Source organism: Hibiscus syriacus, unplaced genomic scaffold (assembly GCF_006381635.1).
Source record: "Hibiscus syriacus cultivar Baekdansim isolate YM2019G1 unplaced genomic scaffold, ASM638163v2 tig00110691_pilon, whole genome shotgun sequence".
In the NCBI taxonomy this organism is placed as follows: domain Eukaryota; kingdom Viridiplantae; phylum Streptophyta; class Magnoliopsida; order Malvales; family Malvaceae; genus Hibiscus; species Hibiscus syriacus.
The window spans coordinates 1,336,456-1,360,645 of record NW_024062826.1 but is presented as its reverse complement, the minus strand read 5'-3'; the positions used below and the strand labels follow the sequence as shown (position 1 = coordinate 1,360,645).

General features: G+C 31.9%; 2 protein-coding genes and 2 pseudogenes across 2 annotated transcripts; 2 read left to right on the top strand and 2 right to left on the bottom strand.

Annotated features, from left to right (window-relative positions):
• The first annotated feature begins 8,384 nt into the window (after positions 1-8,384).
• Positions 8,385-10,289, top strand: LOC120138413 (annotated as a pseudogene).
• A 3,044-nt stretch (positions 10,290-13,333) lies between these two features.
• On the top strand, positions 13,334-13,726 carry LOC120138412. Its single transcript, XM_039153882.1, has one exon. The coding sequence runs from the start codon at positions 13,334-13,336 to the stop codon at positions 13,724-13,726; it is 393 nt and encodes a 130-aa protein (XP_039009813.1).
• A 2,282-nt stretch (positions 13,727-16,008) lies between these two features.
• Positions 16,009-17,523, bottom strand: LOC120138441 (annotated as a pseudogene).
• A 1,655-nt stretch (positions 17,524-19,178) lies between these two features.
• Positions 19,179-21,983, bottom strand: LOC120138411 (the record flags this gene model as incomplete). Its single annotated transcript, XM_039153881.1, has 4 exons — positions 19,179-19,452; positions 19,594-19,838; positions 20,131-20,553; positions 21,422-21,983. Coding segments are annotated over 4 exons (1,485 nt in total), but the record flags the coding sequence as incomplete, so codon positions are not given.
• Between the last annotated feature and the right edge of the window lie 2,207 nt (positions 21,984-24,190).

Genomic DNA, 24,190 nt, shown 5'->3' with positions numbered 1-24,190 from the left:
TCATTCTAATAAGATAATTATTTCACATAAAATCTTAATAATTTACATAGATATCAAAAGTAAGAGTTTACAAAATCGATCAGAGGATTTCAAATTAAAGTATAATACATGTCAATAGTTTACAAAAGTAACCCAAAAACCTACATTTAATTTGATCTGATCTAATCTTCTGGTGATATGCTATCCTCCACAACTCAGTCTTCAGTTTTCTTCAATCCTAAGTGTGAGAAAATCACACGCTAAGTCGATGACTTAGTGAGACAATGCTAACAGTTCTAACTTAGTAAACAAAATCTTATTTGTTTTATTCAAAATGTATTACAAAGAACTTTCCTTATTTTCATATCAAATGTATACTTATGAATAGTTACACTTTGTATGTCTTTATTCCAATTGCCCAAGGTATACTATTGAGAACTCTAGGTATTTGAGTACTATGAGGTTGTGCGCTAATGTTGTCACCATAACTCGTAATTTGAACCGAAGTGCCACATAATTGTCCTGAAGGACCACATAGTTTGTACCGAAATGCACATAAGTTTGCATCGAAGTACCACATATTTATCCCGAATGACCACTTATTTATCCCGAAGGACCACATAAGACCCTCGACTCTTGGCATGCCAACTATACTTCTAATCCTCATACATATACTTTGGGCTATTAATCACATAATATTGTTCAATCATTATTCAAAGTGTTTCTTATTCACATATTTTCTTTCTCATAGAGTTTGTTCACATTCACTGTTCAAAGTTCACATTCACTAGTTCAAAGTTCACATTTCCATAACATATAATCATAAAACATAGTTTGCATAATGTAAATTAAATAAAACATTGAAATATAACATAAAATAAATATAAAGTTTTCGATCAAAAACACGGAGGTTCGCTTATCGCAAGCCTTCCTCAATTCTATTACAAGAAAGAGAAGTTACCTTTGCTTCACTAAAGTCTAATCCAAATCCTTTCAAATCGATACTCAAAATGCCAAGCTGATGGGAAGTCGATTATGTCCAATCACTACACAAAATAATCTAAAATCAATATCGTTCTTTATTTCAATTATATCGAATCAAAAAACTTGGAATGCAAGAAACCCTACATTTTCCTTTTTTGTTTAGAAGTATCGGTACTACCCTAACAGCACTGATACTTCCCTATAAGGGTATCGATACCAAAATAGCATTCGATGTTCAAGGGTATCGATACCTCCTCAAGGTACCGATACCAATCTAGCATTCGATGTTTCAAGGTATCGATACCATCCTTCAGGTATCGATACTACCCATTACAGTATCGATACCTACCACCCTTAATAATTTCAAAGATTTTACCCTTGAAGTATCGGTACTGTTCTAACTATACCGATACTCAACCCTAGAATTACCATTTTCACCCCGAAAATCACGAAAAAATCCTCCCAACTCTCTCATATACACATATCTTAAGCCTTTGAACTCATATTTACACTTCTAAACCAACTTGTACCCATTTACTACTCCCAAACATCCCAAATTTCATTAAAACACTTATCTCTAAAAATTATACCATGTTTTCAACCAAGCTCTTATGCATTTTTAACACTCCTAAACTTTTAATTAGCCTATTGACAAGTCAAATATCATATTAAAACTTCAAAAACTACTCCATATCAAACTTTCATTTCAAAACCCATTTTACAAAATCCTTTCAATTTCACTCATCTTGTGATTTAATACTATATAAGCTTTCCTTAAGCTTATATACACCTCATCTACTATTATCAACTCAAAACATATTTATCCAATAAGAAAATAATTAAAATATCATTCCCTATAAATTACCATTTTACCCTTATTAGCCATCCATATTTGTTATAATACCCAACATAAAATTCCCCCATAAATCATTGAATTATCACATTATTCTAATTCAACCACTGAGTTTATAAGTTCTTACATTTTGGTCACTGACCCGATGATTGGGATGTTATAGCATTTAGAATCTTTTACTTATGAATTATTGAATATTTAGACATAACATGAGTATTTCCATTATTTAGCAAATCAGGGGTACTTTAGACATTACGATTTCTAATGGATTCTTAACAACTTAATCTAATAAGGATGAATCGGGGATTCATGGTAGTCAAGATTCATGTCGATTTATTAGGATACCAAGTCAACTAGAACTGATCAAATTCCAAGAGTGTGATACCTGTCAACCACTTTAATACCGACAACACTAATCGAACTGATCATCTTCAGAATCATCATTGAATTGGGCTTGAGGAACTCTACTTATTCCGATCGTATTAGCTCAACTTATTAATTGCAATCGTCTCTAAGATTGTAATATCCCAAAATAAGGGCTAGTGATTAAAATGGAAGTTTTGAAACTTTGAAGTCTAATTTTGAAAGTTTTAAAAGTTTAGGGACTTAATTGGGAAATAGTTTGTAAAGGAGGATTTATTAGTAAAGTTTGAAAGTAATCGGGGTATAATGGTCATTTGATAAGAAATATTTTTATTTTCCCTTTATGAAGGAAAATCACGTGAGAAACGAGGGAAAAGAAAAGATGAATCTCGAACCTTGCTTCTTCTTCTTCCTCCTCTCCACCGTGACACCATAGTTAAGTTAAGTTGGTCTCAAGTTGGTTAATTCTTTCTTTTTTAAGTTGGTTTTTATTCTTGGGGTGATAGAAAAGCTTAAGGAATGCTTAAGATTGCTTAAAACTTAAAGAGGATTAAGTTATGTGAGATTGAAAGAAAAGAGTTTTTAAAGGAATTATTGAGATTGGGTTAGTAAATAAGTTTTGAAGTGAAAATTGACTTGTCACCAGGTAAACTAAGAAATTCGGAATGATAGAAATGAATTTGGAACATACTGATTTATTGGTTTAATTATTGAATCCAAGCATGTTTGTGGGATATGGGAGGTTATAATGAGCTAAAGTGAAATAAGTTAATTTGTGCAAGTATAGTTAAGTCTCAAGGGTTAAAAGAAGGTTAAGAAAGAAATATTAAGTAGGTTTGAGTAGATTTTAGAGCTCAAAAAGGAAAATCTGGGCAAGGTGTATCGATACACATTCAATAGGTACCGATACATCAAGAGTAAAATCTGGGAAGACGTTCAAAGTGTACCGATACATTACGGAGTGTATCGATACCCCCTTGAAAAGGAAAACTTTCGAATCTAATTTGTGTATCGATACATAGGTAGTGTGTATCGATACACATGTTAATGAATATACCGATACACATAGGTAGTGTATTGAATTAACATAAAAGTAAAACATGACAACAAATTGACAAATGATTTTATCACAATTCAAACATGATATATCCAGAGTAACTCCAAGCACCTATAAATATTTAAAAATCAACTCAAGTGTTAAATCAAGATAGATCAACAAATTAATCAAATAATCACCAGCTAAAAAATGATGATAAATACAATTTTTTTTCTTTTGAAAAAATTCACTATTTTTATTCAAAATAGGAAATATCTTAAATTACAATAAAGATTTACAATCATAATATTAAATTAAGTACAAATTTAGGATAATTTCCTATAATCATTAAAACAAAACTAGTAACTTAAAATCACATAAGGACCATACAAAGAAAGATTAAAATCTAACAAAGGTAACTCGAACAAAGATAGATACAAACATATCTGATAGCATCGGCAACCGAACAATAAAAAGGGATCAAGCTACTGAAAGACCACAGACAAACGGTAAATCAGACTCAAGCGACGTGAAAAGTTATACACAAACGCATAACGGGTATCCAAATCCAATTCAAGTATCCAAAGCAGAGAATATCAACAATATTACAAACAATTACCATCTTAATCAGTCATAACGATGTCTAATCATTCATCATTGTCATAAAAAAAATATACTACAATCTTAAAAATGTATACAAGCAAGAATAAAATATACTACAAGAATATAAAAACATTCATCATTTTCATAAAAAAAGACTTATTCTAAAAAATTCTACAAAACAAATTTTAAAGAAAGAAAAAGGAAAAATAAACAAAAAACCCTTGAAAAATATTAATGGTGCATATAAATATTATAAATTGTTTGAAGTATAGCTTTAAATACCTATTTTACTTTGATTTTAAAAAATTATGGAGTTTCAGGCAATTTTCTGTTTTATTTTAATTTTACTTAATGTAATATTTTTTGATTGAAAATAAGAGTTTTTTCTTTAATTTTCTTGTTGTGGATTGCAACCATTGGAAGATATTCGGAGATTTATGGTTTTATAAATGAGATAAGAGTCAGAAAAGAAAGATAATTTGTAGAAGAAGAAAGAGGATTAAGAATTTAGAGTTTGATTTAATTATTTGATTATTCATTTTAAATTATAACTTAATTAATATATTATATATTTAAAATTGGTAAATTCTTGGAGTAATTTTAATGGTGAAAATGAATGTTATTCTTTTTAGATGTTCTAGGTTCAAGCAACGTATACAAGATGTGTGTTATTGTCAATAAATTAAAAAATTCTAAATAAATATTATCTTATAATCACTTTAAACTATTAAAAATATTTAAAATTATTATTATTAATATCATGTCAATATCAATATTAACTTTTAATAATCAATAATTCAAATAAAAATGTAAATTTAATAATCAGTAAAATATATTTTTTCTATTTGAGCTTATCAACTCTTTAACTATGGCAAAAAAGAAAGTGGATAAGATTTACATTTTAACGTCACATGAAAACAATGAAAGTTATTGCGACTTTAAATACTAATAATAGGACAAATAATTATAGGGTGTATTTGGTTCACGGAATGTAAGATTACCAGTGAAAATATAAGATTACCAGGGAATATAATTACTGGGAATGTTGTATTTTGTGTTTGGTTGGTTTAGCAGGAATGTAAGATTATAGTGTTTAGTTAAAGGAATAAAAGATTATTGGAATGTATATTTGACCAAATTATCCTTATTATATATTTGTTTTTTTAACAAGTTCTAAAATATTTATATATTTTCTTTAAAAAATTTAAATTCATAAAATTTATATATATTTTTTACAAAATTGAAAATATAAAAAGGTTTAATGAAAGGGTAAAATTTTATTTTAACCCCTGAACGTCATATAAAATTTTAATTATAGACTTTTTTTTGTAAATCTAAAATAGTTTAAGGATAAATTTGTAATTTAACCTTCGTAGAATTTTTATTATTCAACGAAAAAAGAAAGATATTTTGGGAAAAAAAATTAAGGTCATTTTAGTCCAAAATGTCGGTAATCCAACAATACTTAAGGAAAGGGAGGTAATGACATTCCCGGTAATATACCCCAAAAAAACTACTATTGGTAATAAAACATTACGGGGAATGAGATTCTCAGCCAACCAAATATGGGAATGCGGATTATATTCCCATGAGAATCTCACATTCCTTGATCCAAACACCCCTAAAGCTTTTATCAAAAGGTCACCCCTTTCATTATGGAGTATATTAATGGCTACAAATTATGAGTAATATATTATTTTATGGGTAAAGTATACAAATGGTGTCTCAATTATAGGGGTTGCTTTATTTATTCTTCCGATTATTACAAATTATAAAATAGTCCCTAAAATATAGGATTTTATTTTGTTGAGTCATTCTACTATTAAAAGTTACAAAATGGTCACTCGAATATATATATGTTATAAACTTGTCTTTTTTCAATAAAAATTTGATGACAATCTGAGTTGGACGTTAATATGTTGACTAATATATGATAGTCGTTTGAGATTTTGGGATTAGATTGTACCATACCACAATTCATATGTTAACGTCCTACTCATAATGTGGTCAATTTTTAATAGAAAATGACAAGTTTTGAAATTTTGAATAATTGAGTGACTATTTTATAATTTTTAATAGTCGGGGAACTCAACAAAATAATACTCTATAGTGAAGAGACCATTTATGTACTTTACCCTTATTTTATTTACATATTTGGAGCTATTATTGACCTCAACTTTGTCAACATAAACCTTTATATTACTAAAGTTCAAGGTGATATTCTTTCTCTTCTTTTTGATAATCAATTTTAATGTATAACTACAAGTATATCGATTATTTATTAAATTTACAAAATTAAACATATGCGTCTTCTTTCTTAAAAATTATAGTTTAAGGTTATTATAATATTATATATATTCAAAAAAAAAATATACACACCTCGTAAATATAACTATACGAATTCAAGATATTTTAAAAAAAATATATTTTCTTTTACTATTAAAACCATTTGATGGATTCATCTTAAATTATGTACGTTTGATGATTATTTATTAATGCAATTTAAATTACTACATTACTTTTAAGAATTATTGCGAAGACAAAACACGACGCATGTTAAATATTTTCAGCTAAAAATAACACAAAATCTTATTGATTCTAGTTATGGTCGAATTTTATATAATTTATGACACAATGAAATCATTTTACAAATAATATCTTATAGATTTATTAATGTCATATTTTTCCTAGATAAGAACGGGTTATGATAATGTTTTTTGTTTTATTTGGTTTAGAAGTGTAAAAAGTTTTTAAACTTCTGAAGAAAAAGTGTTTAAGATATTAATTTTTCGCATCTGATTAAATTTAATTGATATGACTCTTTAATTGATGAAAGGTGTCGTCGATTGTTATAATATTAATATGATAATTTACGGTGTTGATGTAAATTTTTAAACTTAATTAAAAATAAATAGGATATCAAATAAATAATTTAGACTAAAATATATTAGTCATATGTATAAATCTGTCCTAGCCATGAAGACCTCTACACGAAGCCCCCGTATGGTTGGTGTAAAATATTTTAAAGTAGTTCATTCAATTCTCATAAAAAGAAAATATATTTTAAAAAATAATAATCGTAATAATTCAGCCTTTTTACCTAATTACATTTTTTAACAGATTTTATCTAGGGAAGGTAGTGACGGATCAAGAAATATTTTTAAGAGTAGACACATATATTAATAATAGAATTTTTTCGTATGAAGTATGTACAAATAAAATTTTAGGATGAACATCAATAGTAAAATGAACAACTAATATAAAGAAATTCAAATTTCAGAATGGGCACGTGTCCGCCCTGAACAAAACCTGCATCTGTCGCTAAGAGGAAGGAGAAGAAGAATTTTACTCCTAAGATTATTAAATCCACTACTTAGGTAAGAGAAGATGTATCAACAAAGAACTTTTATTAAACATATTAAGAGATTATTTCAAAATTCAAATACCAACATCTATTCTCTTCTTTTATTATTTTTCTTAATTTTTAGAATATGATCTCCTTTGCAAATAAAATGAATACAATTATTTTTCTAAAAAAATAATACTATTTGATGATTTTCATTTTATTATTATGATTATGTTTATGATATTATTTTTCACATATGTAATCCTTCAAAGAATATTTACATAGGAAAGAAAGATCGAATATTGCTTAGATTGAAAGATTTTGACCAATTTTGAATACACCAATTGTCGTCTATTGAAACTAATTTCAAGGTAAAGTAATGGAAGATTGTTTTGTCGGGAACGTATGGTAGCCTAATATAAGGTTAGGAAAAGACGTTATTAGTTTTATTATTATTTTTTTAATAAAATCGGTAAAATATTATCGGAAACATTATTATTTCTACCGGTTTTGTTATTATTGAACGCTTTACCGAGTTTGGTAATATATCTGATAGAAAAATAATGTTTTAGGTAGCGCTTTACCGGATATATTACCAAGCTCGGTAAAGCGCTCAATAATATTTTGGGTAGAAATAATAATATTTCCGATATTTTTTTTACAAATTTTATTAAAAAAAATAACAAAATCGATAGCGTCTTTTCTTAGTCGTATATTAAGACTGTCGTACAATAAAACTTTCATGTTTTGTCATTTTATTTGTTTAAAGGGAAAAGACAAAAGGCTTCCATAAATTAAAATTGAGCGTTTGAAGATAGTATGAATTTTAATAGTAAATGAATTGTTATTATTTTTTAAAGTTTTAATTTGAGTAGTATAAATATTAGAAGTGTGAACGTTTAATATTAAATAATTAAAAATTATCTTTTTAACATATATATTACTTTTATAGTTATCCTAAATTAATAAAAAATATATATGAAAACAATTTGATCTTCAAAAACAAAAAGTCGATTTTATAGTCAGATTGAAGCCGTTAAATTGGATTGAAACCAGCTTCATATCCCATTACCTTGACTTGAGTTTCCATTAAAACCCAGTCTTTAACCTCAAGTTTTCACCAAAGTCATCTCCCTTAGAATAGCCATTGAAGGATCGTAATCTTAATTTATACCAACTTCATCAACTTTGTTGGGTCCTTATAACATGGATGTTGATAGATGTTGCCTGGTTTTCGATTTCATCCCACGGATGAAGAGCTCGTCGCATTTTACCTCAAGAACAATATACAGCAGAAATCTTTACCCATTGAGCTCATCAAGCAACTAGACATATACAAATATGAACCCTGGGATCTCCCAAGTGAGTTTTCGTCATTTCTTGGACCACATATGCTTATGTAATACTCAATTTGTATACTCTTTGCTCCGTTTTCTTAGGGCTAGCAGCATCCGGCGAGAAAGATTGGTATTTCTACTGTCCTAGAGACCGTAAATACCGAAACAGTGCAAGGCCTAATCGAGTAACGAGAGCCGGATTCTGGAAGGCAACCGGAACCGATAGGCCTATTTACACTTCCGATGAAACCAAATGTATTGGTTTAAAGAAATCCCTTGTGTTCTATCGAGGAAGAGCCGCCAGAGGGATTAAGACAGATTGGATGATGCATGAGTTTCGACTGCCTTCACTCTCATACAAAACCCTTTCTGCAAATGTAAACGATGATCATTGAATCGATTGTCTAATGTTTGGTCTTTTTCTAAATTTTGCCTTGTTTTCATTACAGGATTACTGGGCTATTTGTAGGATATTTAGAAAGATCAATTCCATGGCTCAAAGGGCTTTTGCTCGTAAAATGGTGGTCCTTGCAATCAGTTCAATTGGGACAACATTTCTTGCAACAACAATGAACAATGGAGACCATCTCCGTTGCCTGTTTCCAATGTAGACCTTCACAACAACTTCATGTTTTCGACGGTCGATGCTTCATCTACGGTAATGAGGCCACAGGGGATGAAGATGGTCGCCGGTGAAGTTACGAACAACTCCAGGAGTATGGATTTTGAAGGGCAACAACATTATTTCGATTGTTTCTCAATAAGCTTACCAGGAGATCTGCAAGGCACGGGGAAGACCTTGAATGAAGCCCATGACGAGAGCTATTGGAGGACTATTCGATCAAGGGGATTTGCTTTTAGCTTGTAGCCAAACAAATGCTACGTTATAAATCTTATAAAGTTTCTGGAATTTCAAATAACATTATATGAAACTAATTTAAAATTAGTTATTTCTAATTTAAAATAGAATACATATATCCTTTACAACTGAGCTGAATTGTTATATAAGACCTTGATTATTTTTCAAGGCAATTGATACTATGGACTAAATGAATGAGATACTGTTGTTTATGGTTCAAATGAGGGAGTTGCCAGGAGGCGGCTTTGGGGTCATTTTAGGCATTTAGAGGGTATTGTGGGTCAAATGCCTTGGATTGTTGGTGGTGATTATAATTTGATCTTAAACTCTGATGAGAGTTCTGATGCAGTTGGAGCTTCCTCAAATATTGATATCAGGGATTTTCAGAGTTGTGTTGAGGATTGTAGTCTCGTTGATCAACCTTGTTTTGGGCCGCTCTTTACTTGGTCCAATAAGCAGAAGGAGACTTTTTTGGTGCGGAGTTGGATCGTGTACTTATTAATCCTACCTGGTTTACTGCTTTTCCAGATTCATTTGTAGAGATTCAGGCTCCAGGTGACTGATCACTGTCCTGCTTTGGTCTGGTTGTCTAAGGCGGCGTCTGTGAATAGGCCCCTTTAAGTTTTTTAACTTCTGGGCCCTCCATCCAGATTTTTTAGATGTTGTTAAAGAGTCATGGCAGCAACCTGTTTTGGGGAATCCTCTTTCTGTCTTGTTTTTAGAAATTGAAGCAGTTGAAAAGCAGTCTGAAAGCTTTTAATCATGCTCAATATAGTGACATCTCTGGGAAGGTTAAAATGAAAAGGGATGAACTAGAGCAAATTCAGATTATGAATCTTACCTCTGGTAGGGCTGGAGTTCTTATTGAGGATGAGTTTAAAATCCAGAATGAGTTGTGTGCTTTGGAGGAGGCCGAGAGACTTTTATAAGCAGAAAGCCAGGGTGAATTGGATTCAAGATGCTGATCAAAGTTTTTTTTTTTCCACTCGGTGGTTTCTAGTTAGAAAAAAAGTAATACTATCAGAGTGCTTAAGGACTGTGTGAGGGTATGTCTGCCGAAGTAGTTGCTTTTTTTCTAAAGCAGTTGGGAATGGTTGATAACAAGGTGAAAGGGTCTGATCCTAGTTTGCATAAATAGTTGCTTCGGTATGATTTGCCTCAGGGTGCCTCGGCAGCTTTGAGTAGGGACATTACGGATGTGGAGACTAAGGATACAATCTGGAGCCAAGGGAAGGAAAAAGCCCCTGGCCCAGACAGATACACTTCCTACTTCTTCAAGATTGCTTGGCCTATTGTTAGGGCTGATTTTTTTGCTGCAATCAAAATTTTTTTTTTTTTTGCTACACCATCTTTGCTTCCTGCATTCAATTCTACTGCAGTGGTCCTCGTTCCCAAAGTTTCTAACCCTGCTGTGATTAAGGAATTTTGAACCATATCTTGTTGCTCGGTGGTGTACAAGACAATAACGAAAATCTTGGTGAATCGATTATCTCCTGTCTTTGCTGGGATGATTTCGCTCATCAAACTGCGTTTGTGAAGGGATGTAGCATTGTGGATAACACGTTGCTTGCTCAGCGAGGATGTGCGAGGAAGAATATTTCTCTACGATGTGCTTTGAAGATTGACCTCCAAAAGACTTTTGACTCCTTATCTTGGGAGTTTGTGAGGAGTATCCTACTTGCACTGGGGATTCTAGCAGATTCATTTGTTAGATTTGGGCTTGCCTATCTACCCCTCGATTTTTAGGAATGGCAACGGGACGGATTCGGGCGGGTTTTGCTCCCCGTCCCCGCCCCGTTCCCCGTCGGGTTTTTTATCAGGGGTCCTATCGGGAATTTTTTTTCTGTCCCGTCCCGAACCCGACCCGAAATATTTTACCCGAATCCGACCCGATCCCGAGAAAAACCGATAGTTTTCATAAAAATAGAAAAAATGATCATAAAAAATTGAAAATTAGTCTACATTATTTACAATTCAAACTACAGTAACAAATTCAAACTCAATTCTAAATAATTGTCTAAATTCCAAAATAAAATACATACATAATTAAATACAAACTTTTCTAATATTCAAATCTTACAACGAAGATGTATACATAATATTAAATCAAATAAAGTTATCCAAAATCGTCGTGTCACTTTTGTCACTTTCTTTGGTAGTTCCTACATTGAGAAATTTATCAATAAATTAATCAAATTTTACTTTAATAATTAAAAAAGCTAGGGTTTAGGGTTTAAATATTTAGGGTTTGTATTATATAATTAATATAAAAAATATAAAATATTATATATATAATTAATATAAAAAATATAAAATATTATATATATATATATAATCAGGGCGGGGATACCTTGCCCCGAACCCGAAAAAATCTCTGAATTTTGCTCTGATACCCGACCCAATATTATTCAAACCTGACCCGATCCGAACTTAGTCGGGTTTTCCTGTCGGGTTCGAATCCTTCTACCATTCCTATTTTCGGTTGTGTTTAATGGGAGTCTTGTGGATTATTTTAAGGGTGAGCCGGCATCAGACAGGGGGATCCGCTCTCCCCTTACATCTTTGTTCTAGCTATGAATGCTCTGTACTGTATGCTTAACTTGGCTGCTTCAAGGGGGATTTTTAGCTATCATCCCAAGTGCAGAAAGATTGGGCTTACCCATCTCTGCTTTGTAGATGATTTACTTATCTTTTGTAAGGGGAATATTGAGTCTATTGTAGGGGTACAATCCATTTTGCAGTAATTCTATGCTATGTCTGGATTAAAGTTATATGCTGCCAAATGCGAGTTTTTCATAGCTGGGGTCAGTTTGGTCTAATGTGAGGCTATTAGGAAAGCTATGGCTTCCAATTGGGGAGATTGCCTGTGAGGTACCTTGGAGTACCTTTAGTTACTAGAAAGCTCACTGAGAAAAATTGCATTGGACTTGTCGATAAAATTAGAGCAAAATTGAGTTGTTGGACTAATAAGCATCTCAGTTTTGCTGGCAGACTTAAGCTTATAAAAGCTTTCTTTTTTAGCATTTCCAGTTCTTGGTGTAGGTAGCTAATAATTCCTCGGGGTGTTGTAAAGCGAATTGAGCAGTTATGTTCTCGTTTTTTCTGGAAGGGAGCTGATGTTGTTGCGAGGGTAGCTAGAGTTAGTTGAAGGCAGATTTGTTTTCTGCGTTTCGAGGGGGACCTGGTGTAAAGGATGTTGCTGGTCGGAATAAAGCATGTGCATTTCGATTGATTAAGAGTATTTTTGCTAGTGAAGGCACTTTATGGGTGGCATGGATAAAAGCATATGTATTGAAAGATGGAAGTTTTAGCATGTTGATGTTCCTATTAATGTCAGCTGATCCTTAAGGAAGATATTGAAATTAAGGCCAGAGACCCTTCAACTGTTTGGTGGATTGACTAGTGATGGTGGGGGTAATTTCAAGGCTTGTTGTACTTGGAATTAGGGGTGAGCAACGAAATCGAGAAAATCGAAAAACCGACACGAATCGATTAAACGATTCGGTTTGGTTTGGCTTTAAACGGTTCGGTTTTCGGTTCAGTTTAAAGGCTTTATTTTTTTGATTCGGTTCGGTTCGGGTTTTCCATATGGAACCCATTTGTTCCATATTGAATCGAATAGGCAATTTTTATAAAAAAATTATAGTTTCAAGTGATTTTTTCATTGAAAAACCGATAAACTGAACCGTTTAAAGCTCAAACCGTTAAAAAAACTGAACCAAAAAAACCGGTTTCGGTTTTTTCGGTTTTTTAACTATTCGGTTTCGGTTTAAATATTGAAAAACGTTTATTTCGGTTCGGTTCAATTTTTAGTAAAAAACCGAACCGAACCGAATACACCCTATGGAATGAACTTAGGGTGAAGCAGCCAAAGGTTGGTTATGCCGAACTTAGGGTGAAGAAGCCAACGGTTCCTTGGCATAAGCTTGTTTGGTTTGGGGGGCACATTCCTAAACATGGTATTATTGTTTGGATGGCTATTCTTGAGAGACTCCCTACGCGTGAGAGGTTGTTGAGGATGGGAATCCAGGTGGATAGCGGGCTGTGCGTCATCTGTGGTAGGGAGATGGAGAAGAGGAACCATTTATTTCTTGGTTGTGTATATGCAAAGCACCTATGGGGGAGTATTCGGTCTCTTTGTAGTCTTTCTCGGAATGTTGGAAGCTGGGGACAAGAACTTGATTGGGCTTTGTCGCATCTAAAGGGGAAGTCTCTCATTGTTTTGATTCTTAAACTTGCTTGGAGCTGCTTTGTGTATAGTGTGTGGGAAGAAAGGAACTTTAGGCTCTTTCGAGGTAAAGGGAGGTTACTGAAGTGGTTCAGATACGCCTTAGAGGAAGAAATATTAGCAAGGTGGATGCTGTAAATGCTTGGCTCTACAGTAATTGGGGTATGCTTTAATCGGTTGTTGTTTTGTCTTTGATTAGCTGTTGCGTTTTTCTGTAAATTGTAACAGTCTACTGCTTTCTTTGGGTAATAGAAATGATTTATCCAAAATAATAATAATAATATTGTTTAGTATTTATTGAAGGATTCGAAATAGATTTTATAATGATCGAAAAAGTCGTTGGTAAAATGAGAATGATTTTAGTGAAATCGTCGACAGATGATGATGATTTTTATAAAATTGATGATAATTATTGACGATTTTGCTTTAATATTTTTTTATAATTTTAAGATTAAAATATAGAATAATAAAAGTACATGGACTAAATAAAAAAATTAAAAATGAGAATTTTTTATAAAAAAAATCCACATAACTTCATATGATATTTACTATGACAAAGCCTAAAGACGATTAATCTTTATTTTCGTCTCAAAAAAATATTATTTTAATATTTAGTTTTAAATATTAAATTTTTTATGTAATTTTAAATATGATTTCATTATTTTTAACTCGTCATTTGATTTTTCTGTACAAAAATATTATTATTTAAAAATATTTAATATGTGTGATTTTACTACAAATTTCTAGAAAATTAATTTTTGATCCCTATAAACTATTTTTCCTTCAATTTGATCTTATGGTACAAACAAAAATTACAATCAAACCAAACTTGTTGCAGCTACCATGGACTTCAAAAGTATCAACGACAAATTAAAATCAAAGAAATATAATATTTTATACTAAACTAAATTGATAATCATTTTAAGCTTTAAAAAAAATTGAAGTCCATATAATTTTAAGAATCTTTCAAAGTTATAAAATATAATTATAGTCTAAACGCTAATATCGTTAATCTTCTTAAACTCGTAATTTCACTTAAAGAATAATTTCTAGAAATTCTTAATTTAATCTTTATACTTTTATATTTTGATCTCAAAATTACAACGACAAAACGAAAGCAAAATCTCCTATATTGTCGACAACTTTATCAAAATCATCCCAATTACTAACAATTTTATTAATTATTATAACATTTCTCTAAATAATTGCCCATTCATTCTATTAAGTGCCTAAACTATACTCTTTATTCACTTCAGTGTCTAAAGTATTTTTCGCTCAAAATAAGTATAATATTTCCTATATTACTCTTTTTAAATGTCTATAACAATCTTTAAAAAAATTATTATCTAACACGTATCGCGTTTATATATTTTTTAAATTATTTAAAAAACTTAAAATTATATATATATAATAATAAATATAAAATTTATCTAAAATAAAAAAAAAGCCCTCAAAATTCTCAAATCATTGATTCCAAAACCCATTACCAGCCATCGCTAGTTCACCGTCGCTGCCGAACAATCACCCCCATCCCTTCCAGCAACCCACCAACCCATTGTTTTCTGTTCTACAAATGGCTAAAAATGTTGCTGGATCTGCTACACTGCCTTCACTCGATCAGAAGTTAGCAATGGCAAACCGTTGTTTTCATGGAAAATTTTCCTTTTAGCTTTCAGTTGATAGCTTTATATTGGGATTTTGATAGCTTTCATTAAAAAAATTATATATAGAGGGATATTATTGTAATTACTCCTAAATATATAATGTAAAATTATATATTTTTTCGGGTCGGGTATTTTTCACCTTAAACCCGAACCCGAACTACACTTAAAAATCCCAACCCGACCCGACCAGACTCTGAATTTTTTTTGAAAAATCCGATCAGGTCGAACCCATCGGGTTCGGGTCCCATACCCATCCCTAGATGCTGCCATGGGCAAAAGCCAATCTGAATCATTCGGCTCATGCTCTCATAATCTCCACGGGAAGTTTCCACCATCATCTTCTCTAATTACCAACATCTATGTACATCAAGATATTGTTTTAATAACCATTTACTTTGGGATTACACAGTTGCAGGAGCTGCTTACTTTTGGCAAACAAAGTCTTGAGATAGCGTTCAATTCAATTTTAAACCTTCGTCGATCATCATTATGAGTTACTCTTCGTTTATGAGATTGCCCCAATAAACTTATGGTGGTACTGATGCCATTGGAATTTTTTAACGGCAGTTATGACGTAGGCACTTAAAAGAATAACCTCAAAAACGCAAAATACTTTGAATGAAAAATACTTCAGACACCTAAAATGTCTCAAAATGGCCTATGAAAATTATAAAAGAAAAAAAAATAAACAAGCGCATCATCAAGGCAATAGCTGGGCAAATTGATTTGTCATCAGGTGAAACAAGCAGCAAAATTATCAAAACTAAAAATCAAAATTGCAGAAATTAAGTTCAATATTTCATCATCACCTTACTAACAAACAAATTACCTTCACCAAAGATTCGACATCTAAATTCTTAGCTCTTCGAAGCTTGCTTTTCCTTGGACTTTGAATCTTCAGAACTTTCTTCACAATCTTCTGCTCTTCGACCAAGAAGGCTCGAATTATCCTTCGAAAATGGAAAGAAAACAATTAGGATTTGCATCAATTACAACCAACAAAGACCAAAGCTAGCATCCAGTATCATGTAACAGCGAATAAACAACGCAGGAGTTTATAATTTATACCTCTCTCTTACAGCACTTCCCGACTAAACACCACCATAAGCACGATTCACAATCCGGCGGTTCCTCGGCAGTCTAGACCTCTTGTATTCAGCAGGTCTCAAGTGAGGAATCTGCAGTGAACCCATGTGAGAAAAACATAAGAACAACCTCAAAAACTTCACAACGTCGAGTCTAATCAACCAAAAAGACCCTAGTTGAGTAAGTAAACATAAAATGAATAACTCTAAAAAAGTACCCCATAATTCTTTTTGGTCAAAAAGATTTAACATTTGAACTTAACATACAGAGAACATTGTTATCTAAAGTGCCGTAGTTCATCATCGGTTTCCAAGTGAAATGCTATAATGAGCTCCATCATACAAGCTTACAACATACATTTACAGCAATAGGCAAATATCAAGGATTTAAATGGCGGTCGGCTATCGGAATGACCTATTGTGGCAATCGTGGTAACCACAATGCAACCGAAAAACACATCAAACTTAATTTCATGTGATCAAAAGCCTAAATGATTTCATGAAAACAACCTTATCTCAAGGTTTAAAACTCCTGAACAACAAATTTGACATACTATACTATAAGCATCGCGAACTCCTTTTTAGATTTTAAACAATGATCTAAAACTAACATTAAAAGTATCAAAATTTCTATGCTGAATTTGGAACATAAAATCATGAAGCAAACAACATGAATATAAACCAGAGAAAGTATAAACCATTAACCACTTCCTCCATCATTAGAAGCAAAAGGGTATCTAGATTATATACTAATTAGATCAAGCCAACAATAAGATCAAAATCCCCCCACCAAAAAAACTTAACTTGAATTCAGAAAAGAAAAGTACTTACACCCTGAATTCTTTTGCCAGTAACAGGACACTTTGGCCCACTTGCTCTCTTCTTAGTAGTCTGATAAACCAATTTCCCACCTTTAAAATTACAAGAAAAAGCATAAATTAGAATTAGGCCAACACAAATCGGCACCATTCTATAAACCTCCAGACTTACCAGGGGTCTTAACCACACGGTGTTGGTTGGATTTGGTAGCGTAGCTATGGCGAGTCCGATAAGTGAGTCTTTGAACCATTTTTGTTGGTTTTCAAGCTTTGGGTTTTGCCTTCTGTACTCTATTTTACGGAAAGACCGAATAGAGACAAAGCGGAGAGTAAAGAGTTTGCGTTGGAGAAGACATATATCAATAGGGATGCTTTTGGAAGGAAGCCCTATATATAGAGGTGGGTATATGGGTTAAGGCCGCGGGTTACCGTTTAACCCTCAGCTCGTGCGAGTTTTGAATATAAAAAATTGATTTCGTTTAAGTTGCGGGTTTTTAGCTTGAACAGTTAAATTCGTGGTTTAACGGGTATAACCGTAGGTACCGCGAAACCACAATAGCTCGTTTAATTTAAAATTTATAAAATTTTAGAGAAAATAAACTTGAAGAATTTTATAAAAAAAAAAAAAATTACCTATAAATATAATGTTACTTATAACCATTGTAGTTCTTAAATTTATTAGGGCGTTTGTCATAATTCTATCGCTGCTTGATATTTTTTCATTTACGATGTATCAAATTATTCTTTATTTTAAAAAAATAAAAAAAAAATTATATAATATTTTAGTCTTATAAAATTTACATCATTATCACTTTGATATTTAAAGGTTTTTTTTATTTAATTTTGATCTTTATTTTTTTCATGAAGTATGTTATCTATTTCGTTCTTTAATTATAAAAAGTCACGTGATATTCTAATAATATATCACATGACACGTAATATTTGGATTAAAAATAAGAAAGAAAAGTAAAAAAAAATTGAAAACATAATTTTCAACTTTTAAAGGCTTTTACAAAATAAATATATTTTAACAAATTAATTACTTATATTTAATCAATTTTAATATAACCGTATCTTTCAAATTTACTCTTATACTGTAAATATTTTATTTTATATTTTCATATTATGTTTTAGTCTTTCTCTAAATATCCATAAAATACAATTATTAAGACCACTTGACAACTTTCTTGTTAGATTTGTATAATGTTTGACTTTGTTGAATTTTTATGTTTGAATTTCTGTTTGCAGACACTTCTGTGTCTTCATATTATAACCTTGAATAATCGTGTTTTATAAAAGTATAATGTGGTTATTGTTTTATTTGTTTTTCAATTTGGTGATATAAGTGAATATTGTTTTTTTTAATTTGAGTTTAAGTAATTATATCGTTATATATATATATATTAATGATTAAAAAAATTAAAAAAATATTATTTTATAATCATTTTCGGCTATTTAAAATAAAATTTAAATATTATTTATTATTTTGACGGTGCTACCTTCCTTTTCAAGTTGCTGAATCATTTTTAAAGGTGTAGCAAGTTAAAACATTATTTTTATTGCATTTAAAGCATTTTTTTTATTTAACGGGCCGCGGGCCTTAAAATTCAAAATCGTTTATGAATGCGGGCTTTTTAAACCGCTCCGTTTAAGCCCGCACCGTCAAAACCCGCGGTCTAAACGGGCGGGTAGCCCGTATACCCAGCTCTACCTATATCGTATGGTTATATTTTGGGGTTTCTATAAACGGTTGAGATTATGCACTTTTATTTCTAAATCTTTATTATAATGTGCTTTTCAAATAATTAGAAGATACTTGATGTCTAAATATATTTCTCATTGAATATTTTCTTATTTTCTACTGTTAACTCATAAATCAATTGTTATTAAACGATCATACATCTGATATTCCTGGTGCTCGAACCCGAAAATTCAAAGAATAACATCAATTTCTTTACCATCGAAGTCGCTTAGTTTGTGCTTTTAGTTGTAATTAAATGGTAGGATATTGCTAGAGATTCATGGAAATATACAGTATATTATTAGCAGGGGAAAAGCAAAAAAGATGGTTCAACATTAATCTTCCTATTAACAAAATTAATATTGCTTAATTTGCTATGGCACCATAAGAGTTGGTCTTTGGTGACTTTAGACATGTTCAAAACTCTTTCCACTAATTTCAAATCCACTTGTGAGAAGAAGTAAAGGACTTGATCTGAATTCTCCCCTTCATTCTTCGTCAATCTCCTTAACATGCACTTTCCACTTCTCAAAGCCTCTCTAAGCTTCTTATCCTTCTGCAATTTCATCATCAAACATGGTCGTCAGTAAGCAAGACGTTCGTATTCACGAGTTATTCGAGTTCGGCTCAATGAGCATATGAACAACTATATGAAGCCATTTTTATATGATTTGAACCAAGGTTTTGGAAGACTAACCCTTTGTAAACTTGTTTGAAGTGTTGCTAAAAGTTGAAGCTCATCTGGCTCTAAAGGTTCCACTTGAGCTCCAGTCCTGATCTTACGGATCGCATGGTTTGCATCTTTATCAGCCCGAATGAATCGCCAAAATATTCGTATGGACTCCTCCATCATCTCCAATAAAATATCAGCTGTAATTACACAATCATCATCGTCATCTCTTCCTTTTCTTCTACCTTTCCTTGTATCCTTCAAGCTGTCCTCTACACCAATATCAGACCTTGCATTAGCCAATGTTTTCCCAAAACTTTAAAGCTGCTTGATTAAAAATTCATGAGCATGGGTTCAAAAATCAGAACCACCAAACTGAAAATAGATTGGGACTTTGGGAGGTATTCATCAAGCCAACAAATAGGTACATTGTCACTATCTCAAGACATACACAGTTCTTCAGTTTATCCTGAATTTAGTTGATGTTGTATACCACCATTTTACCAGTTCAAACTCGAAAAAGATGCAGACATGTGTAGCATGTAAGAACAACAGAATGCTTACCTCGGATTACGGGAACTTGAAGGAGATTTCGCAGAACACATCGTTTCTTGATGTAGTTTTGTACCCTAGGACCTTCAAAGGGTTCATTCTCTATGAACCTTTGAATCAAAACTTGAAACTGTTGGAATTCACTGGCGACTTCGTTGTATTTGTACCGACGCAGGCAATATGGATCGGATTCCCATATTTCAATAGCTTTCTCATATTGCCAATGAAGTATTTCCCAAGAAAGGCACATTTGCCCCACATACACCATTTCCAAATCACCGTGAAGCTCGTTGATGAACTTCGACATGGGGTCGGAATCCAAAGTTTTTCTCCTCCCTAGCCGGAGCTTTTGAGGGAGAAGGGATGAAATTGCTGGAGCTGAAGATGATTTGTAGCTTGAAAATGATTGAAATGGATCCTTTGAGTGAAGAAACCCTATGAAATAATTGTCAACAAACATGAGATAGGCTAACTTTACAAGAAACTTAAACTATAATTTAACCAAAAAAATCCTAAAACGGATGTAATTAGCCACCTATCATGAATCATAATCCGAAAAAGCAATTTGTTAATCGGATATATACAAAGTTCAAAGTGATAATTCATGAAAAATAGCTTTCCAAGTTGTCTTTTTTCTTCTACCATTGTTAAAGTGCTTTGAAAAAGATTTTGTGGAGCATAGAGTTAGGTAAAGCTTTCACATAGTTGGTGTCTTGAATGAGATGTTGGAACTAGGCTAAATCCAAATACATGCATGCTTATATTATTACTTCTTTTCTTCATAAATTATTTGGATGTGGTAATGATATGAGATACAATCTTTTAAATATATGTTTTTTTTCATAAACTTAATATTTTTACATCAAATATATACATGTATTACACTTACCTTAATTTCAAAATAAAAAAAAATGCACTTATGAACACTTAAACACGTTTCTGGAGAAGAAGCTTTTTCTCCTTTCACACCCCAAAAGTGACACAGAATTCAAAAAGGCAATATGAACTAGAATGTAAATCATTAAACCTATGCACCTAATATTACACGGGATGCAATCATATAATACAAATAAGACAAAAATTATCAACAAATCAATATATTAATATGTAAATTTTTATATAATTAACACGCCTTAAGCACTTGATTATGATAAGAGAAAATATACAAAAAAATATGAATGCATGAATTATGTAAAGAACAAAGATTGCTCATAATTAAAAAGAAAAGATAAGCAGGGAGATGGTTCAAAATTAAGCACAAAAATCTGTAATGACAGCAAAGAAATGGAAAGATAAAACTGACCTATTGCATACATCTTTTGGTAATTCAAGATATCAAATTTTCTCATCCTTTCTCTGTAACTCTTGTAGAATTTGTGAAGCTCGGTCATTCTATCTGCATATTGGAATTTCTCATCAATCTTCCATGGCTTCAAGTCATCCATTATCTTTGGACATTCTGATTCCTCTAAGATTGTTGGCAAGCCTGTTGCTTTAACCTTTTTCAGCTCCATTTTCAGCTGTTCAATCAGTTCTTGATGTTCCCATAAAGTTTCTAAACTATTTGAATCCTCACAATCTGAAGCTAAAGGATTCTCCGGATTGGACTTGTCTGAATTATCTAAAGCATTTGAATCCTTATTCTGGTCATCAAACTCCTCTAATTTTCTAAGCTCTTCCTCTATATCTTGATCTTCAATGCTCCTTGAAGAATCAGCCTCAAAATCTTGTTCAAAATTACTCGGTTTTTCGGGGCTTGAAGTAATGGAATCCGTATCAGTATCTGAAACAGTGCAGGCCTCCTCAGAAAGAAACTCAGGTTTCCTGAAACATTTTCGCAAACAGTTTGTTTGCTGTGTTGGGGTTCATCAACTTCATTTTCTGATAAATCTTTCAAATTCTGTTCCAAGAAATTTTGATGTGACAATAACCCATTGCTGGAATCAGCGTATAGTTCTTTCACGAAAAAGCTCATATCCTCAGGCTTCTCCATTATACAACTAAGCCATTCTCAAATTTGAACTCATTCTTGTTCGTGCTTGTACAAGTAAACGAGTCTAGGCCAACATTATAAGTCTCGTTTCCTTCAAATTTCTTCCTGAATTCTTCAAACGTCTGGGTTTGGTACTGAAACTTGAAAAAGAACTTTGGGGATTCATTTTCTTCAATGGGTTCACTGTCTCCAACCTTGGACTCAATAGCATCAGATTCAGTATGCTTACTTTTCTCTTCTGTCACATTCTCTGTTTCAATTGGAATCGAATTATTGAGCTCAGAAATCTTATCAGTTTGAATCCTGAAACCGTGAACAATATAGAAACAATTATTTCAATAATAAAAAAAAACTATCATTTCCATTTAGAAAAAACAAGTGAATTCAAAATTGATTTACCATGAGAAAGCTTTTCTGAAGAACTCAAACAGAGAGAAAAACAGGGCAGAGATGGAGACCAAGAAAAACCCACCAAAATGAACCAAATTTCGAAAGGAAAACACGTTAAAACAAGTCATATTCTTGAAACAAAATGGGTATTGATCAGGAATTTGTACAGGGTGCCCATCAATATAAACCATCAATCCCTTTCTTTTTTTTTTCAAGCTGAAGCAAAAAAAAAAAAACAGAGTATCAGAAGTCCATTGGAGCTCTGATTTCAACTTTGAAAACTTCGATTCAAAAAATAGACTTTTCACCTATTAGAAAAAAAAACATAACCCCCATACACATGATGCAGTTGAAGAATTTTCATGAACATTAGGATCAAAATGGATTGAAATCTGACCTAATTAAGTGGGATTTAAGTTGATGAAAAGAAAAAAAAAAACAAACAAGAAACAAAAGGGGGAAAAGAACATGTCAGCTACCATAAGGTGTTATTTTGATCTAATCTTTGGATTGCTTAAAGCCCGGGAATTCTGAACATCGTCAATCTGAGAAATCTTTTACAGAAGCTTCTGATTTTAGTTGAAAGGTCAGACTTTTATGCCTTTGTATTTTAATGTGCAAAATGTGTTGGTATGAAAGGACAAAAATATTGGGTTAAGTCGAATGTTTACGCCTTTAATTATTTGCGTAAACTACATATTAGTCATCCAACTATTGTCACAGTTTCTTTTTGGTCCGTTTTGTAGGCTAATATTAAAAAATTAGCAGTAATATTGGCATGTCATCCTAAAATAATATCATGCCATCATTGAAAAATAAAAAAATATTCAAGTTAGTAATTTTGGTTATTTTTAATGTTGGGTGATCAAAATAGAATAAAAATATAAGTTTAGTGATTGAAAAAAAATAGTTAGATAACTAAATAATAACTATAAAAATAGTTAGTTTTGACTAAATAGTTAGGGGGCGTTTTTCCCGATATATCACCTTTACATTTATTTTTCCCTGTCAGGCACCTTTAGACTATTTTTTCGATCTAACACCCATTGCAGTAAGCACCCCTGCATTGCGTTTTACGTTGATCTGGCATCACGTGGGGTAAGGTGCACCCCCTGAAAAGTGTCTTATGCTGACTGGATGGATACACGTGTGTAAAGCGCGGTGCAAGCGCCGCGCCTTACCTACAAATCCGACACGCATTAGAAAGACGCGCCCCTGCGACGCGCCATAGGTTTAATTACCTACCTACCCCGACGTTCACACCCATCCTTCCCTATAAATACCCCATCCTCAATCACTTTCATCATACCAAATCCTCTCAACTTCCCTCAACTTCTCTAAACCTCTCTTAAATATTTTTATATTCTCTGTTTAAGGTATATTTTATTATATTTAATATTTAATTTATTTAAGTATTTAAATTATTTAATATTGTATTTAATTAATTTTTTACATATATAAAATGGAAAGGCGATCTGCTTCGCTTGGATGGAAATCATATATCTCGACATTTTGCTGATACGGTAACATTTTAACGTTTTAATTTAATTTAAATTATTAAATAATAATTTATTTATTTATTTAATGCATGATTATTAGTTTAAAAATTAATTTTTGTAATTATTTATATTTTAGGAGAGAGACCGTATATTAGATCATTTTATTAGGAATCTTAAGTTAGTGACATCT

Excerpts from the sequence above, each read along its gene's own strand:
- LOC120138412 (XM_039153882.1), top strand. The coding sequence starts at position 13,334 with ATGGCTATTCTTGAGAGACTCCCTACGCGTGAGAGGTTGTTGAGGATG.